Source organism: Ammospiza nelsoni, chromosome 1, assembly GCF_027579445.1.
Source record: "Ammospiza nelsoni isolate bAmmNel1 chromosome 1, bAmmNel1.pri, whole genome shotgun sequence".
Classification (NCBI taxonomy): domain Eukaryota; kingdom Metazoa; phylum Chordata; class Aves; order Passeriformes; family Passerellidae; genus Ammospiza; species Ammospiza nelsoni.
In genome coordinates, this window is record NC_080633.1 from 141193204 (window position 1) to 141209839 (window position 16636).

Consider the following 16636-nt stretch of genomic DNA (forward strand, 5'->3'; position numbering starts at 1 on the left):
GAAATAAATCTGTGTGTGGTAGGACTGACTACTCAGCCATTTATCCTAATTAAAATCCCATTAGTACAGTGTCAGAGGATTGAAAGTCCTTGACCATATGTTGGGAGAAAAGTTTTCTTCCGTGGTATCAAACCTAGGATCTTTTTACCTTCTTTAAATGTTTGTCATGTTGTGTTGGCATTATACATGTTTTGTACAGAAATTCAAAAATAGTCAGGCATCTCTTAGAAATGATCCTCCTGATGTTCAATTGGAATTAATTAGTTTGGTTTTTCAATGATTGGCCATATTTTAAAGTCTCATTGTTTCTTTTGAATATGAGATTTTTATGTTTCCTATGTTTATATCTTTTATTAAGTAATGACTCCAAAGAGAGATTTATAATAAAAATTTCTTCTAATCTGTACAGGCTTTCATATTTCTGACTTTATCAAGTCTCTGCCATGCTATTATGGAGAGGATATTGTACAGAGAGAAACAAAACTGTCACGTCTCCAAGTCTTTGCCTTGAAGGAGTATCTCAGTAAGTAATGGGAAACCTCTGGTAATTCTCAAACTGGTATTTAAAAGGTCTTTGTTTCACATTGGATGGGATGGCTCACCTTACAAAACTGGACTTGTTTGACAACCAAAGTGTGTGAATCACTTTGTGAAGAAATAGCAGAAGTTGAAAAAGAAACTTGGAAATACATCCATGTTTATCTGTCAGATAATGGAAAAGAGAACACTGTATTAGTGCTGGTGGTTGTTACATGAATACTCTGAATTTTTGAGCATAGCATTGAAATAATTCTATGCAATTTTATGATGATTTCCCCTTTACTGCTGGATATGCCTTCTACAAAAATAAGAATTCTGGTTTGGGTTTTTCAGCTTTTTAAAATTTTATTCTTTCTTTGAAAAGTCTTAAGCAGCAGAGGAAAACCATGCATTGGAGATTTGTTAGATTTATCATGATGCATCATCCATAATAAAAACTTGAAGGATCGTCCTCCTTAGATTTTTGACATTGCAGAGAATGTCCTGAGTGTCCTGACTTTTTTTTCCATCTTAAGTCCATTGCTTAAAGAGACTCAATTAAAAGAAAAAATGCTTCAGAGTGATTGTCTGGCTTATTGAAAATGGCATGCTGTAGAGGTAATTTAAGTGTATTATCATTAACAGAATAGCAGCTTAAAGAAAATAAGATTTCTGTAAGTAGTCTTGTCTCCCACCCCACACCCCCAGCTAACTCAGTCATTCTCAGATTCCTGTCTGCTTCAGCCCTGAGGCTGGGCCTGCTTTAGAGCTTGTGTTTTAGTTTCTTTTGAGTGGGTCACCCATTTCCATTAAGAGGCTGAGTAGGAGCAGTTGGGATTCACTGATTGTCCTAAATCATACCAAAATTAGCTGATCCTTGATATTATGACCAAAGAGACCAGAACAGGCTATCAGTGACTCAGCAAGTCCAGGTGTTTGTCTCTGGGGGATTCAAACCTGGATACACTCAGAAATGCATACACCCAGAAGTTAAAGGACAATAAAATCATGAATCATGTGTGACTTCAGCTATTCTCACTGCTGTTTTTTCACTTGTCTTTGGAATAAACCACCCATGTCTTACTGGCGCAATAGTAAGTGTCAAGTTAACTTACTTTTGTTATGGGTTCTGGGTGGGGATTTTCTTGTGTAATTCTATTTTAGTGGGCTCTTGTTGTTCTTTGTTACTAAGCAGATGCAGTACCTTTTATTTTTTCTTTTCTAGAGAGAAAGGAATTGACCAAGCAGCCTTTAGTTATTTCTACCAATGAGTTTAAAAGCTTATTAAAACTCACAAGAGAATGTTTTTTGGACCTGTGCAGCACTAATCTTCCTAAACCTGTTCTACAGAAGGTCTGCAATAAAACCAGGTCATGCACTGAGACTTGTGGTAAGTATTTTTATTTATAAAATTTGCTGCGTATTTTCCTTGGATGTTTTCTCATACTCGTTGTCAATCTTTTACTAAAAGGAGTAATTTTTAACAAAAGGGGAAAGAAAAAGTAAAGCAGCTTTCTAGGCTTATTTTGCAAACTGAAATTACCCTTGCATTTCTTTTTTCTTCCTTGACAAAAAAAAGTCCAGAAAACATTTCTGATTGCATCACCAATGTTGTATTTTGTTTACATACTTTTAGAGAGTGGCATTGAGGAATATCTATAGATAAAGGACTGTATATCTGTCTCTTTAAGGAATAAGATTCTTTATTTAGGATTGTTCAACATGTGTTTCTTGCAGAGTCTGATTTAATAGAGCCAAATCCACTGGAGTGGCCAGAAAGACATGTTCTTCAGAATTTGGAAAACTTTGAAAAAAACAAGCAAAAAATGAGGTAATAATGAAATACTGGTGATTTTCTTTGGAGCAGCCATTAAACTTTACTATAAAGGAACTTTATGTGTTGATAACCATACTGTAAACTGTTTACACTTACTGATAATCTTTCAAAGAGGCTAAAACTATTTTTCTGTCAATTTCCAAAGGTGTAATTTATTGGTGTTTAAAGAAGTATTGTTTTGATTTTTATTGACTAAATGCAACTGGGACCTAGCTAAAAGTATAATAGTTCTAAAACTAAATTACCAAAATGGCACTTCTAGAAAATAGTAGCTATGGTAGGAAAACATACAAAAGCTTTTCTTTCGCACAACATACCCTAATAAATATAAATATTTTAGCTGTATTTGCCAACATGTGCAGCGTGTTCTGATCTCATATTTCCTAGTCAGTTGATAACATATATCAGAAATTGATAGTCAATAGTTGATACCATATATCAAGTAATTTTGAAGTCAAAGAGCATATTGGTTTTATGTTTAAATTTATATTTAGTTATGTTTTACCTTCAGTACTGTTCTCATGAAACCCATAGGTCTTTGTGTCACTTAAGACAGCCTGTTGATTTCAGTTGAGCTCTCACTTTATATAAGACTTGTCAAGGAATGTTTAGGTTGTGAATTAGAAAAAGGTTCTTTACCCAGGCTGTGGTTGGGCACTGAACAGGCTCCCCAGGGCAGTGGTCACAGCACTGACAGAGCTCAAGGGGAGTTTGGGCAATGCTCTCAGGCACAGGGTGTGACTCTTGGGGATGGTGCTGTGCAGGGCCAGGAGGTGACTCGGTGATCCCTGTGGTCCTTTCCTGCTCAGCCAATGCTGGGATTCTGTGGCTTAATGGTCTTTGCTAATGTTAATGTTCTTGCTGACAGAGCTGTAGAGGCAAGTGTCCAGCTGTCCTTTTCTGAGTCACTTCCATCCCATTTCTCTCAAGGACCATAGGTAGCCATGGCTTAGATTGGAGTTCTGCACATGGTAAATTCTCACATTAGCTTTCTCATGGTGGTATTACTATCATCATCATCATCATCATCATCATCGTTATTGTTATTATTATTGGCTTTTGTTTCTCAAACAAGTAAAGTTCTTCCTTTTAATTAGCTGTCAAAAAGCTTCCTAAAGGACCTTTCTCTTACATAGTCAGTGTTAATTTTATTGTTCATCATCTGAACTGAGTATCTTTCTTACCTTGTGTCAGGATACAATGTGTTGCTTAAAAAGTGAGAAGAGGGAGAATTTTGATGTACTTGATTGAAAACACTAAAAAAGAGTGGAGAGTTGCATGCAGTAGTGACTGTATAGTTCCTTTCCTGTATATTGGGTAATTTTTTTTTTTATGGGAACCAATTTTTGTTCAAAAAAAAGAAAAAAGGGGTGAATAATCATCTTCCCATGTTGTATTTTATAACCACACTCTAAATTCTTGAAGAAACTACTTTCTTCAGTCAAATGTTAGAGAATTTGCACCAATTATCATGTTCTTTATCATGAACATCTGTGTTAATGTTCTCAAGGAGCAACTTCGTTCATTTTACTTTAGTACTAGTTTAATTGCGCTAGGGTAGCAATGATTTAATATTTTTTTTAATATTAAATGAGTTTATTAGTTTATAAAAAAAATCTTAGATTGGTCTTTGCTTGCTGCCTTTTTTGCAGAGTTCCTCTGTTTGCACATTCACCTGAGCAGCTGCTGGGACACAAGGACAGCCAGAGGGAGTCCCTGACCTTGCTGGATGCCAAAGAGCTGCTCAAGTTTTTCACCCCAGAGGGGCTGCCCGTGGGGGAGCTCCAGCCCCTGCCAGTTCCCAGGCGGTATGAGCATCTTAGAGCCACTAACACCAAACTCACAGCTGGTGTAGGGGGTGTAAAAAGGGTGGAGTGGGAGTCACAGAATGGCCTAACTGGATTTGACTTTATAACTTGCAACATCCTTATGTCACATGCCTGCCAGTGAAATGAACTATTTTGGTCTCCAGTCAGTATTGCTATTTAGTTCTTTCAGAAATGGCTGGAGATGATGATCTTGCTCCTAGGCATTTAAATAACAAAATCATCACCTGAAGCACAAACTGGTTACTGGTAGAGCCCTGCCAAACTGCTACTGCCCTATATGTCCATTTCCAAAAGAGTATTTCTAGTAAAGCAGAAGCTACTGTGGTAGAGCTTTAATTTTTTGGGTGTGATTTCTTTCAGTGGAGGGGAGTCTAGGTGGGAAGACAAAATAAGAAAATATTTGAGCCTATTTAACTGTGTTTGTCTCCTGTCATGCTTTTTATAGATTCATGGAGTTACTGGTATAGTTTTCAGGATCTGTACATCTATTAGAGTTAAGGCCAGACTCTGTAAGAGTCAGATGGTGTTTGTAGAAGCAGAACTTGTACTATTTATGCAGTGTGTCACAGAGTGCTAGGTAGGCAAGACAGTCTTTGCAGTCACTACAATTATATTTGTTGACCTTTTTAATACTGAATAATAAAACTATGATGCAATTATTTGATACAGCCCTTGATCATTTTTCAGACTTCATTATATGTAATAAGAGTGCTTGTGCAAGGGAAAGGTTCTGTAGTATTTTGGATTTTCGGTAGGATTTTTGAGAGTTGTGTAAAATAGTTACTGAAGTTTTGAAACTAAACTGAATATGTTCTGAGCAGACAATTCAAGCAAATTAGAAAATATGCAGTAAAGATTTAGAATCTCCTACTGGGTTGTTAATGAGTGGAGAAGATTTAGAATTTTGGCTAAAATATTTTCCTTCCAACTAGTTGTGTGGGAAAGAAGTGAATAAATTTTCACTAAAAAACCTTTTTTTAGTCTTTGATTTTTTTCCAAGACTCCAGAGATGCACTATAGCATAGAATACCTTGAGTGTCTTGAATGATTTGCTTTGAGCTACAGATGAGTGAGATGTGAATTTGAATTGAGTCCAGCAGAACACTGTACTCTGAGCTGCTCACTCCCCTAGCAGTTGCTTTGACTAAATTCTCTGGAATTATGAGGAGCTTTGCACAGTAGGTGATCAAGAACAGTGAATATGGACCTAAGGATCTTCCTGACCAACAGAAGGATTGAAGAGATTTTGAGAGAGAATTAAAGGCATGTTCACTTGTTTTCTGTGTTTGAGCTTAGATAGAAGTTTGATAGATTACAGTTTTGGCTGACAGTCTTTCCAAATTATCATTTTGCTAGATTCAGTATCACATCTTTCCTGGATGTTTTTCTCAGATTATTCCAGTGGAAATGGTGTAGAGGCAGTCTATATGAATAAAATCTGAAGCAACGTGTAAGTTTCAGATTCTGTTACATCTTGCCTTTTTGTCTTCCCTTCTTTAGAGGTAAATGTCAGGGTATGTTGAGATCTGGCAGCAGGATCTTTCTGTCTGCCTTGCTATGGCTTATTCCCTTGAAATACCCTCAAACAAATACACTCACTCTTATGATTTAGCTGTAGAGAGTTGCTAGCTGGAATTGAAATATCCCAGGAAACAAGCCATTAGTTCTGAAGGCTGGGAAAGATGAGTGTTAGGTGAGGCAACAATTTGAAGGGAAGGAATTCACTACTTACAGTGTGTGATTGAGAAATGGGAGGTCACTTCCCAGTTCCTCTCAGTTCATTCTACCACTCAGGTGTCCCATTGTGATATTGCCTAGTTTTATTGATAACTTGTTTGGAGCAGTGACCTAGCCATCTGAGAGATGTCTAAGAGCTTCTGCAACAATAATAGCTGAGTAGGAATTAGTTGAACTTAAATTCTCACTTCAGTACAGATTTAATTTTCCATTAATGCTTTATCCTCGGGGCTTAGCTGCAAGACATGCTGTTTTGTTCTTCATATGTGAAGGCATTTATTTCTGATTTTTGGAAGTATAATTTATCCTGAAGGTAACTGGTTAAAATAGATCTTTATTTTCCTCCTTTCAGTGAAAATGCATTTCTTTTGACACCAGACCTTACTCCTCGAAAACTCAGAGGTTTGCCTTTTGAAAAAGCAGCTGGATGCCATTACCATGGACTTGAGTAAGTTTCCTTCTTTTCTCAGATTTACTCTTTAGTTTCCAGTCTAAGTGTAATTAGAAATATTTCAAGCAACATGTTAAGGGTATGTTAATTATGGATTAAATGTCACTGGTTTCAATTGCAACATTGCTGCCTTGATGGTAATGTAGAAACATTGAAGGTCTTTTTTTCTCAGTTGTACTTCTGTGTCTCTCCTCAGTGTCTCTGAAAATTTTAATTCAGAGCTACAAATGGCAAGGGAATTAGTACATATCAAGTTCCTAGTGAAGCACATGTTTTAAGTACATGCATAGTTTCTGCTTTGATATTTAATTGTTGACACTTTAAGACTGATAGTCAGGAGGTTTAATGAGAGCTGCTGTGATGCTGCTACCTGTATGTTCAGGGAGCCTGAAAACACCAGCAGGCAAGTGTTAGTGGTGAGGATGTTCTAAAGGATCCATATGGCTAGGACTGTTAGTTCATCTCAGCCAGCCAGCAATAGTTATTTGTCAAAGCAGACAAATGGGCAAACTGTCACATAATGTAGCTGTATAAAAATAGTCTAGAAAAGTACAAATATTGACATTGAGAAGAAAAGGAAAAAGGCTACAGAAATGCTGGAGTAGATAATTAAGCATAACTCTTCCATAGAGACAGTCTTAATGCAGCATATATTAAGAAATGCAGTGGATACCAAGCATAGTTAGTTCAGTTTTTGTGCAAGCTTCTGCTGCCTCCTAAAATCACATTTTCAGATTATCAGAATTGACTGACAATGCTGCTGGTATTTTTTCCCTATTCATTTTACAAATAGTTTGATTAAGTCTGTATTTAGTATCTGCTGATTTTAGCCAAGTTTTATAGGGCAATGGAGCACTCCTATCTCTTTAGTTATCTCTTTTTCTAAGCAGTAATTCATGAGCCTGTTAGCCTTTTTAGATTTGTGATAAGTGGCATAGAGAGGCAACTGGGTAGAAAAGAGAAATGCATATGGTGGGTGTGGGAAGAAACCACTTGTCTGTTTTCTGTTGCTATGTGATATCTTGCTGCCCTGCCTGACCTCAGCAAGGAGTGTGCCTGAGATTCCAAATTAGGACAGCACAGCTTGTGCTACCCCTTCTGGCAAAATGGGACAGATATAGACTGCAGGGTGTTGTGGAGAGGAGGAAGATCCTGGCATATTAATATTGCAAGGGCAATGTGCTTAGCAGAGTGGGAGGGAAGCAGTAGAGTGGGAGGTAGTGTAGGAGCAGAACATATTGTAACAAGAGAATTCAGATGTGTTTGGTACTATGCAGTTTTCATCTGCCCAGCTGCTGGATTTATATTTGGAGGTAAAGTCTTGTCAAAAAACCAAGGAGCAGCAGTTATCATAGAATGGTCTGAGTTGGAAGGGACCTTAAATATCATCTAATTGCAGCCTCCATGCCATGGGCAGGGACACCAACATCTCACAATTTTTTCCCCAGAGCTGCTCTTAATTAATTTTTCACTCAGCCTGTATTATTGCTGGCATTGCCCTTACACAGGTGCAGGACCTTGCACTTGGCCTTGTTGAACCTCATCAGGTTTGCACAGGGCCACCTCTCAAGCCTCTGGATGGCACCCCTTCCCTCTAGTGTTGACCATGCCACAGAGCTCTGTGTCAATGGCAGACTGCTTTCCTGAAGTCCAGGGGTGAGCTTCCTGTGTGCTCTGCTTGCTGCCCTGAGGATCCCAAACTCCACTATTTAATGGTCACTGCAGCCAAGGCTGCCCTTGAGCTTCACATTCCACACCACCCCCTCCTTCTTGGTGGGCACAAGATCCAGCATAGCACCTCACCTCACTCAGAGAAGGAAGTTACCAGTGCAGTCCAAGAGCCTCCTGGATTGCCTCTGTCCTACATATTGGCCCTCCAACAGATTATTTGGATGGCTGAAGTCCCCCATGAAGACCAGGACTTGTGAACATCAGGCTGTTCCTATTTATGATTAAGTCAAATTTTTGGTGTAATGAACATGTGCCAGACACTTGAATGCTGTTTTGCACAGAGAAAGCAATTGCCATTAAAGCAGTGAGTAAAATAGCAATTTAACTTCTAAAGCTAAATGGATTTTTTTATCTTTGTAGGGTATGTGACTACTCAGGGTACTGAGAATATAAATAAGAAAAATTAAATACCTTGAAATTTTGAAGTTCAGACAGCTTACTCTCTTATCAGATAATGAATTTATTTCTAGTAGAAAGTCTTCCTCAACTGTAGAAATTTGATTCATCAGCCAGTTATTTTCTCCTTGAATATGAAAATACTCCAAAGAAAATGGAAACATCAGAACTAGCAATTTAACATGACTCCATGCCAAGAGATAAAAGTAAAGAATGTGTCTTGCATTCCTGAGAGTAGGAAACATTGCTGAGCAGTTTGATGGGTGGGCAGAGCAAGAGCTCACACTGCTTAAAACAATTTGTAACAGAGGCTGGAATAAGACAGGGTTTACTGTTACCTTTCCCTGCACTACAGTAAGTTACTGGGTGATGAGACACTGTTCTCTTGCAAGTAATCCTGGAAATCATTTATACCAGAGAAAAGTTAGTTAGGATGCATTTTGTGTTACCTCGTGTGTTTCACTGAGTTAGCACTTGTTCATTTGTTATCTTTCAGCCCCACTGTAGTTATTACAGTTTGTTCTGTTGATTTGGTTGATCAAACCACTTATTCATTGTAGTCAATAGGAAGCTTGTGCTTCTTCAGTGATACTTTTTTGTATTTTTAGTACTTAAAAAATGTGAATCTCTCATACAGCAGTGTTTATCTCAGACAAAGCTAAAAGTTGCATTTCAAAGAGTTTGAATCTTACAAGAACAGGGTAAAGAGTTACAAATAGTATATAGTTCAGCTTCTTTGTTGGAGTTGGACTTAAGTAGAGCAAAATCCAGGCAAATATTAATTTACTGGGCTGTTAAAAGTTGTATTTCAGAACAGTATAGCAGTTCAAACAAAAAAAGGCTTTGGAGTTCACATGACTGTCAAAAGTAAGTTTTTTGATTGTAATAAAACAGAGACTTTCTCTCACAGGTTTCTCACCCAATTTTAATTTTAGATACTGTCTTGATGACAGAAGAGCCTTGGAGAGAGATGTGGGATATGCTGAACTTCAAACTCGCCTTATTCGCTATGAAACTCAGACTACTTGCACCAAAGAGTGCTGCCCTGTGCCTCTTGTCCTGAGTCCTCTCCCATCTCCTGCAGTCTTGTCAGAGCCTGGAAGTGTCCCTGATGGAGAGACTTTGCAAACTGAATTCAAAACAGAGACATCAAGGCTAAAACGCAGATCAAAAGACCTGGATTACTTTTATCCCAAGAAAAGGTAATGCACTGAATAAAATGAATCTTTAGCATGAAATGTTTCAGTGGTCTCTTGTGAGCTGCATCTTTTCATTTCAAAATGTTTTAGTGAAGCTATCTAGGCAAATGTTCTAGTTGTTTAATCCTCTTCTGTAGGTTTTTTTTTTTCCTCAAGTGTGATCTCTGATCAATGGCATTAGATTAATCAAAACCATGCAGCACAGGCACACTTTGTTTAACAGATTTGGGGTTATATCCTGCAGTCTCAAGTGCCTTTGAAAAGATGAATCCTAGCTTCATCTAGGATTGAAACAGTCAGGGGTCCTGTACTACGAATAAACAGCTAAAGGTTTAGAAAGCCAAAGATTGTACAAACAGAATAATTGAATTTCTCATCCAAAGGACTGCTGGCATAAGATGACCTACCAAAATCCAATCTTATTGTCAGCCTTGTTTATTAAAGTCTTTTCTGGAAGTCTAGTTTTAAAGATTTCCCTTTCTATCTTGTCCTCACTCAGAAGATGCAAACTCTATCACTGAATAATAGCTGCTAGGTAACAATATTTCCAAATTCACTTTTTTACTGTAATACTTCACTTCTTCCTTATTTCCAGGTTGATAGCCTTTGCATTCCAATCACCATAAGCCTTTAACAGAAGTCTGATTTTAGAAATAAGTATATCTTTTGCAGCTTACCGAATAGTTAGAAAAGAAGATGTGATTATACTTAACATTTTGGAAATTGGCATTTGGAATTACTAATGCTCTTACAGTTGAAGGATCAAGGATTACAATGTTCCCATAGAATTATGATGCTCAACTTTCTGTAGTTAAGATGAGTTGTGACATTCCTGTAGGGCCAAAAGAAATGAGATAGTTTGAAGAAGTTTTGTCTCATCCGAAGACTGGAGACGAATTCTCTTCCCAAGAGTTTTATTATCTTAGTTACCTGATTTCTTCAATTTGTTTCTAGACCTTTTTAATCAGAGGTGCAATGGGTCTACATATCACAGCCCAATGCAGTCAGCAGAGTGCTCTTCTAATACAAAATATCTTACAGAATAGAATCCTGTCTTGCTGTCTGCTGTTTTCAGATGTTGTTTGCAGGAATGCTCAGTCCTTACTGCTCTGAAGCAGCAGCCTCTGTAGCAGAAACAATGGCACTAAAAGAGTCGGTAGAAAACCTGAGAGTGACTTTTATAGGGTTTTTTCCTGTTCTTTGTAGGCTGAGCAGATGTGAGAGCACAGAGTCGCTGCTGTGGCAGGCAGGGGGGAGCAGCAGCAGGAGTCACCGTGCAGTGGCTGTGCCGAGGAAGCGCTGGGACAGGGACAGGGACAGGTCCCCTGGTGCGGCTGCAGCGCCATCGAACCCGCCCGGCCACGGCCACCGAGCTGCCGCCAGCGCTGGCCCGGCCGCACAGCCCGGGCCTGCCAGGCCAGAGAAGGAGTCGAGATCCCAGAAACACACCAGGGTAAAAATCTGCCTTGTTCTCTTAGTGAAGAAGAGCTCTTTAACTTCCTTCCATGGGACTTGATTTGTAAACATTTTTTAACTCAAGGTGAATTATCTTCATCTGTGTTTGTTACTGAATTTCATTCTGTTCACTTGTGTAAGTGAATCACTGAGGAGGGTGCTGCAGAAGCAAAGAATGAGAAAGTGTGCAAAGATAATTTTATCATGCCCAGAAAATTAAGGCTGAGAGAGATAACAATGAGGAATAAAAAAGGTGGAAATGAATAGCAATTAATAAGAGTTATGAAATATAGATGATTAATGTAAAACCTAAAGGCACCAAAGACATACATGTTCTGGAAGGGTCAAAGGCATCATGGAGGAACAGCCTAGTCTGAGAATAAAGAAATTTCTGTAGTTTTATAAATCCATTAATTGAGATAGCAGTTAAATAATTTGGTGGAATAATGTTTAATTATTAGCTGTGTATATTAGGAATGCCTCTTCTAAAATACAATGTACAAAACTATTTCTGACTTGGTGATACAAATTTTAAATTAATCCCAGGGTACAAGAAGAACACTGCAAGAATCTTAAGGTACTGTCAAAGGCAAGTTGGAATTGTCCAAAGAAGCATAAATGGGTGTGACTCATTCAGACTTACAGCAGAGTTTAAACATCTCTGATGTAAAGAATGTCAGAGGAAATTATCTAATGAGACTTTAGCATCAGATTTTAAATTTTTTTTAATATGTATGTATCAAACAAGGGAATGTGTATGTGTAAGTGTATTTAATATGCATGTATCAAACAAGTACAGCAAAAAGTGATAATTTTATATATATATTATTTTGGAGAAAAAAAACCCCAAGATAATATTGACTTCCTTTTTATCTTCCAAGCTCCATGTGACTGTTCACTGATCTTTGACATGTAAGCATTTTTTTATATTTTAAAATGAAGGAAATGGAGATAGACTGTTAAATAACTGCTCAGATTCAGGCAGTGAGCTGATCACGTTTGGCAATAGATTGAAGGCAGGCAAGATCCCAAAAGATCAGGTTTTCTGTGTTGGGCTTTTTTGCTTCCCATGGACAATTTTTCATGTCAATAGTTGGGATGAACTTCTGAGTATGTTTTCTTCTGTTTCCAAGATGCTGAAGGAGGTGGTTGCTAAGACTCTTCAAAAACATGGAATTGCAGAAGATCATAAGTGCTTTGCATCATGCAGCCAGCGTCTATTTGAGATATCAAAATTCTACTTAAAGGTAACTAGAAGACACACTCTTACAGCTCTTTATTCTTAGTTAAGTGAAACCACCTAAATAAAACTTGAGATAGCATGTGGGATATTCAGAGTTGATTAAGCTAATATTTCCCCGTGGTGTGTTAGTCATGTGTAGGTTGTGTGGAGAGACCTTTGGACTTGTTGTCAAATGGAGAAGGTAGTTTTGCAATATAATTTGGTGGGGTTTTGCTTGTTTTAAAACCTCCTAAAGCAGTAGCCTTTTATACATAGTGAAATAATATGCTAGAGCATGGGCCTGTTAGGTTAGGTCACTCCTAAGAGCTGCAGCAGCTGAGGAGGCAATAGAGTATCTCCCAGCTGTAGCTGTGACAGCTCAGCTTTCTCCTTTGTTCTAAGGTTGTTGGCTCAATAAGAATCTTACAGAACTGACTCAGAAAATGCAGCTCCCTGACATGATGTTCTCTGTTATCTAACACATACTGGCTCAGCAGCACCCTGTAGAATTGCATCAACCTCATGTTTAGGGGGAGATGAGAATTCTTTCCACAATACCTAGGAGACTGTGAGTCAATGCTGAAGCCCATATTACTTGGTCTGAGCACAAAATCAAGTTAATTACAGTATGGAGTGATTAAAAGCTATTGCTCACCAGCTGAGCTGCTGTTCTCTTCATTTGCATGTGTTTAACCTATCACTGTGGGTGAACCAGCTCAGTTTAGTCAACTCCAGTAATGGTGCTTTAAGCTAAAAGAAAGTTGAGCAGGGCTGGATGCTCACACAATCAGAACATCTTGCTGATAAGCATCAATTTCTTAAATAATTGGAAGACAGTTGTGCAGTTATTCTCTGAGTGCTCCCAACATCTCCCTGAAATATGCCCTGAAGGAAGATCTCCTAATCCAAAATCAGAAAGGGCTGCAGGTAGGGATGTGTAAGTAGAGCAAATCAGGGTTTGTAGTTCCATTTCAAGTAGAAAAGGAAAAGGAAGAATGTGGCAGTGATCCTGTCCTTTCTAGGGAGAGGTGTCCCAGGATTGTCTTCTCCTGAGCTGTCTTGCAGCTCCAAGTCTGTGGGAGTCCTTTGAATCTTTTGTGTGCTGCATAATTCAAAAGCATGGTAACATAGGTATCATTTTCCTCTGGAGACAAGTAGTAAATGCATCTTCTTTCTCTCCAGGCAAGGTTTTGTTCTTGCTTTGTTTAAAAGAGTAGATGAGGTTGGACTCATTAAATGGACTGCAAAACAGAAAAGCCATTCTGGATTTTTTCCCTTTTCTACACTGGTTTTCCTTTCTGATGTCTGCTTCTCTGTTCTTTGCCACAACTCTGTATTACAGGGTAAGCTCACAGCTGATTTCCATGTTTATATAGAAACGGGATTTCAGTCAAGACTGTAAGAACTTTGAATATCATTGAAGAAAAAATACTGGAAATTGTGCAGATATATGCAGAAATTTAGGAAGACTCAATCATAATTGAGTATTAGGTTTGGACTGCTGTAAGGAAACCTATAACCCATTGGAAGAGATTTAAATGACTGTCTTTATTTTATTAAAAAAGCAAAGGCAAATAATTATTGTTTTGTTCTGAACAAGGTGATAAAAGTGTTACACTGTCCTGGTTATCAGGGCTCATATAACCCAAATTAGAGTGACTGTATGCTGACTTCTGTGGCTTTTTGTTTCATATTTAGGACCTAAAAACTTCTAGAGGACTTCTTGATGAAATGAAGAAAACAGCAAATAGCAATGCTAAGCAGGTAAGACCATGTGTTTACTTATTCCTGTACGTAACTACATGATGGTTTAGTCCACAGCTTTAAGAGATGAAAGGTGCATGTGGGTCTCATTTCACTCTGATCTCACTCTCAGGCAGTAGTTCCAAGGGAAAATTTCCAGGTATTGGATGGTATTTTAGTTACAGCTGCCAAGATGATGTGCCACAGTGAGAAACAGAAATTAAGACAATAAATGTTTCTACATCACTGAAACAAACAGGAAAAAAAAAGAGATGAAATTTTTCTTTAATTAGGATCATTAGGGAGTTCTTCTTTTCTTGTGTTTAAGGAAATAACATTTTAAAGATTAGGAAGTAATAAGCAGGTCTATGAAAGGAAATAATTTTTTTAAAAGAAGCAATGAAAATGAGTAATTTTAGGCTTGTGAGTAACTGTAAGCACAAGGGACATCAGGTGAGGTTATTTGTGCATAATGTGGTACTTACATGCACAGCAGCACAGAGCAAATGACAGAAGTAAATATTCCTCCAGAAATTAAGTAACTCTGGTACTAAGTTCTGAGCCATACACTGAAGTGACTCCATGATTTGGGGAAAAAAAAGGGAAAAAAGCATAATGCAGAATTACAGTGCAGTTTTCATAATTATAAATTATATGGAAGAATTTGAACTGAGGTGGGTAAGTAATAGAAAGAAAGCTGCTAGATCCCCAGAGAACTTATTGTATGAGAGCAGTATTTGCTGTGTTCTGTGCTGTATTCCTTTGTGGATTGCTTTGTATCAATGATAAGGTTCAAAATCTATTGGGTTGTGATGTTTGGTGTTGAACTGGGCTATTGTGCTGATACACTGCTTCTCACCTCCATCTTTGGGTAGAAAATTGGTCAGTTTTTGTATATTTGCTGTTGGCAAAAGGCATTAAAATTGGTGTTCTCCTAAACTGCTTATGTCTCTGTATTAGAGAGTATTTAGTCAGTGGTATGAACAACTGCCCTGTTTGGAAAGCAGCAGTGATAATGGAGGTAGAGACAGCAGTGCACAAATTATCCTTCATTCTTTCTTCTCTGGCATTAGGAACTTTTACTGCCGGAAGCATGAGCTGTTTGGCATTATGTGCACCTTCTTGCTGGTATATGGAGAGAATGGGGTGAAGTATTTCAATTCAGGGGTTCTAAAAATGCCTTTTCCTGAAGACAAAGCAGTCTGTAAGATTAAATACAATTCCAGGGTAATGCTGTATGTATCCTCTCAGATTATTAACAATACCTTCTTCTCCTGAGTAGTTTGCTTTTAAATCCTGTTTAATAAATAATACACAAATGGTGACAAAGGACTAAAGAAAGAATTGATAACTATGAGCTGTTCTTAATTTGCTTTCAAAACCAGGAGGTATGTAATTGTTTGCTTTCTCAATTATTTGCCCAGGTGATTGAATGGGTTTTGGAGAAGACTAGCAAGTAGAGACACTGTGTGGATTCTATTCACACCTTCCCAGGAGCTGTGGAGACAGAGCACTTCTGACTTGAGAAGCATTATGCTGCCCAATGCACACACAGATCTGCACACTGGGAGGACTGTGGTCAGTGGAGTTATATAGACTCATTCTTCAAGCACTGGAGCAAGGTTGGAAACTTTTTTTACTGAAAGTTTTTAATGTTTTTTTTAAATTCAAATGAAAAGAGGTTGTATTTTATATGTGTATTTATTATGTTTGTTAAAACTAATATAGCTTGACTTGATTTATAAAGCTTTGTATATTTTTCAACCAGTGTATTTGGTTTTTATATGAATAAATACTCCCACATATTTAATTTTGATAACTACTACTTTGTTTTTCCTTTTTGTGTGAAGATCTCTATTCTACTTCAGCTAGCTCTTGTATAAAAGCTGTTTACAGCATCAGCCATTGACAGTTTATATACTAATTAATAACAGTTCCTATTCTGCAGGTGAAAACAAACACAATCAGAATTTGAACCATAATTATCTCTGTGTTGTAATATAAGGAAGAAAAAAGCATGGCTTGAAACATGGTGCAAGGTCCCATTAAAGAAAGGTTCTTTGTTTTACAAGCTGACTTTTCAGTATAATTTCCTGCATGCTCTTTGTAACACTCCTTAGAAAAATATCTAAGGAGAGGTCTGAGATTTCTTTTCCTGGAAGAGGAGAAAATCAAAGCAATACTGGTAATGAGGATGGTGAGAACTGGAAAAGAGCTGGTGTGCTATGCTGAAATGTAAGGAAAAAAAGAGTTTCTGGCTGTGTTGCAAACACAGTAAAATACTAAATTTGGCCTCTTAGTTTAATCTCTGGCATGTATCTGGCTGGGACTAATGTAATTATTCAAGTTAGTATTTTGTTGAGATGTGGAGTTCATACTAAGCTTTCTGTATTAAGGATTTCCTATTTATCATATAAACTAACAGGATTAAAACTGATAGAGATGCAGGGCTATTGTTTGCTATATTATCCCAGTAGGAAAATAGATTAAGCAATACAAATATAAATGAAATGTAAT

At 37.7% G+C, this 16636-nt stretch overlaps 1 protein-coding gene across 1 annotated transcript in view; it reads left to right on the forward strand.

The window, feature by feature from the left end:
- The window catches only part of MTBP (MDM2 binding protein), a 28925-nt gene extending 12984 nt beyond the window's left edge, over positions 1-15941 (forward strand). Inside the window, exons 14-23 of the mRNA XM_059472019.1 lie at positions 410-523; positions 1745-1909; positions 2257-2350; positions 4009-4164; positions 6275-6370; positions 9436-9702; positions 10906-11152; positions 12288-12401; positions 14075-14140; positions 15544-15941. Of these exons, the coding sequence (XP_059328002.1) occupies positions 410-523; positions 1745-1909; positions 2257-2350; positions 4009-4164; positions 6275-6370; positions 9436-9702; positions 10906-11152; positions 12288-12401; positions 14075-14140; positions 15544-15579 (1355 nt within the window). The 3' untranslated portion in view covers positions 15580-15941. The remainder of the gene's footprint in view (positions 1-409; positions 524-1744; positions 1910-2256; positions 2351-4008; positions 4165-6274; positions 6371-9435; positions 9703-10905; positions 11153-12287; positions 12402-14074; positions 14141-15543) is intronic.
- The last annotated feature ends 695 nt before the right edge of the window (positions 15942-16636 follow it).